The following is a 3,184-nucleotide window of genomic DNA, read 5'->3' as shown; positions in this document are numbered from 1 at the left end:
GTAGTTTATAATGTAGGGTCAGTAACTAATTCCTATTATAAACCGTACATGTATATATAATGTGTAGTTTATAATGTAGGGTTTAGAGTAACTAATGTGCAGTTATTTTGGTATTTTTTTATTTGTGGAAAATTTTATTTTTTTTTAAATGAAAATAATTTTTATTAGATAGAAACATCCGCTAACACAATGGACTGAAGAGCAAGGGGAACATCACTCTCAGTAAAAAGATAACCTGACCAATAACAAGCACCACGTGTCATACAATGCGTGACTTTGTTAGCAGACCGCTTAACATGACCAATAGAAACATTACTTAAAGAAGATAAAATAAATTGACAATCTTGAACAAATAGACCAAAAATAGAAAGTATAGATATCGAACTAAGAATAGCTTGAATAACTAAAATGCAATCTGTCTCTAAAATGACATTTGACTTGTTATTATTCTTTATCCAACTAAGTGCTTCTTTGACACTTAGAATTTTTGCAATTTTGGATCGGCAACTGACAGAAGAAATAGTTGAAAACGCCTCAATTAATTGGCATCATAGCCATGTCCGTCGAAACCAGTCCTGACCTCATTTGTGTCTTCAAAAACTGCCCCATCCACATTAATTTTTAACTGTCCAGCAGTCGGTTTGGACCAGTGTTCTCTTGTGTTAGTGCGATTAGAAGCCAGGGAAACTGAGTCCAGCCTATTAGACTGAGCACACGTCCATTGTCGAAGAGTGGTACGAGCCATCCAAACAACATCAGCAGCACTACAACTTTTACCATTCCAAAGCATATCATTCCGAGCCTTCCAAATTGCCCAACCAACCATGACAGCTTCTTCAACCAACCCCATATTGCCTATTGCCAACACTTCCATAAATTAGTCAAAAAGAATTGGTTGCTGCAGAATGGCCAACACCTAACGCTGATCGGAGCCAACAAGAATGAGCAAAGGAGCATTGAACCAACACATAGAAAATTGACTCTTCCCTATAGTTGCACAACACACAATGTAAATCCACAGGAATATGTTTACTATGAAGCTGAGTACGTGTAGGCAAACAACCTGAAAGAGCTTTCCAAGCAAAATGTAAAACCTTAGGAGGGGCTTTAATCTTCCACAGCATCTTCCAAACATCCTCCTCCATGGATGAGTTCCAACTACCATTGATCGACTGTAAGTGAGTATAGGCGCTTTTGACAATGAAAAAACCAGTTGGATCCTTGTTCCAATACCAACTGTCACTCCCAAGATTAACACTCAAATGCACCTGTTTGATGAGCTCAACATCACGGGAATCAAACAAGTCCTCAATAAGCTCCAAATCCCATTGTCTACTATCTAGCTGCATGAGTTGAGACACTTTACAATTGACCAGTGCCAGATGATTAGATACCACACATGGGTCAGCCTTAGACAAAAGCCAAGGTATGTTTAGCACCTCAGTAGATGAACTAGGTCCTATTCTCCTACGGGCACCATCTCTAAGCAACGTTTGTGACTCAAAAACACTGCGCCATTTAAACCTGGGATTGCCACCTAACTTGGCCTCCAAGAATGCACATTTAAGAAAGTGTCGAGCCTTATATATCTGACCCACAAGGGAATCTTGGTACAGAAGTAACCGCCAACCTTGCTTACCCAACAGAGAAAGATTATACTCACGCAAACTCCGAAAATCCATCCCACTAGATTTCTTATTTTTGCATAGTTTCCTCCAACTAAACCAGCTCACACCTTTCCTACTACTCGAACGCCACCAATACTTAGCCATAAGGCTTTCCAAATGTGAACAAGTTTTCAGAGGCAATAAGAAAACAGACATAGCAAAACTTGGCAACGCTTGTGCTACAGTTCTTAGTAGAACCTCACGCCCAACAGTAAACAAGAAACGACCCTCCTAGCTTTGAATGCGCTTCTGTATTTTGTCTTTCAAAAACCCCAAGATGGCATCCTTATTTCGTCTCATGACACAAGGGAGGCCAAGATAAGTACTATATTCATCAGCAAGTCTCATTCTAAGGGTCCCACACAATCGATCTCGAGTAGCATTAGGCACATTAGTACTGAAGAAGACAGAGGACTTACTGAAATTAACTTGTTGACCAGAAGCGATCTCAAATAGCTGAAGCACATATAATATATTCGAAGCCTCTCTATCATTTGCACGACAATAGACATAACTATCGTCAACAAAGAGCATATGAGATATAACCGGAGCACCATTAGCAACCTTGCAACCTTTAAGCCTACCCTCCCGCTCGAACTTCTGTATCAAAGATAAGAAGCCCTCAGCACAGATAAGAAATAAGTAAGGTGATAGAGGATCACCTTGTCTAATACCCATCTCGGGAATAATCGGGCCCAGTTCATGACCACCATGAATTATTTTATACCTCACAGAGCTAACTATAGCAATAACAAGATCAATGAAACACAAGTCAAAACCCATTTTTCTCATCATAGCTCGATGAAAGCCCCACTCCACACGATCATAAGCTTTACTAAGATCCAATTTGAGCACCATATAGGCTTCTTTGCCTTTACGCTTTCTTTTGAGATAGTGCATAACCTCAAAAGCTATCATAATATTATCAGTAATAAGGCGTCCTGGGATGAAAGCAGCTTAATTTGAGGATATGATCTGAGGCAGCACTTCTTTTAAACGATTCACAGGCACCTTAGATACTATCTTATATAGGACGTTGCACAAGGATATAGGCCGAAGATCCCCCATCAAAGTAGGCTGCTTCTTCTTCGGAATCATAACAATATTCGTGTCATTCAGTCCATCAAGAATACTACCAGTCACAAAGAATTGACAAACTTGGTTCACAACATCGCTCTTCACTATTTCCCAGTAATTCTGGAAAAAACCTGGGGTCATACCATCAGGACTAGGGGATTTATCAGGATGCATATTAAACAAAGCACTTCTAACTTCTTCTTCCAAAATCAGCCTAAGCTAAGACAAATTTTGATCCACGGTGATCGAAGGAGTAATCTCCTCTACCACAGTAGAATAATCGGCCACATTTGAAGTAAATAAGTTAGTTAAATAATCAACCATAACATTTGGCAACTCATCCTCCCAAGTAACCCAATTACCCACATTCATAAGCCGATTTATAGTATTGTATTTCTTTCTAGAAGTAGCTTTAGCATGAAAGTACTTACTGCTACTAT

The 3,184-nt window shown here is 39.4% G+C and overlaps 1 protein-coding gene across 1 annotated transcript; it reads right to left on the bottom strand.

Annotated features, from left to right (window-relative positions):
* Positions 1 to 1,898: 1,898 nt before the first annotated feature.
* LOC133031244 (uncharacterized mitochondrial protein AtMg01250-like) lies at positions 1,899 to 2,585 on the bottom strand. Its single transcript, XM_061104701.1, has one exon. The coding sequence runs from the start codon at positions 2,583 to 2,585 to the stop codon at positions 1,899 to 1,901; it is 687 nt and encodes a 228-aa protein (XP_060960684.1).
* Between the last annotated feature and the right edge of the window lie 599 nt (positions 2,586 to 3,184).

Source organism: Cannabis sativa, chromosome 9, assembly GCF_029168945.1.
Source record: "Cannabis sativa cultivar Pink pepper isolate KNU-18-1 chromosome 9, ASM2916894v1, whole genome shotgun sequence".
NCBI lineage: Eukaryota > Viridiplantae > Streptophyta > Magnoliopsida > Rosales > Cannabaceae > Cannabis > Cannabis sativa.
Note: the sequence above shows the minus strand (reverse complement) of the source record. Positions and strands in the feature narration are given on the sequence as shown.

Coding starts and splice junctions, on each gene's coding strand:
- LOC133031244 (XM_061104701.1), bottom strand. CDS start 2,585: ATGATAGCTTTTGAGGTTATGCACTATCTCAAAAGAAAGCGTAAAGGC.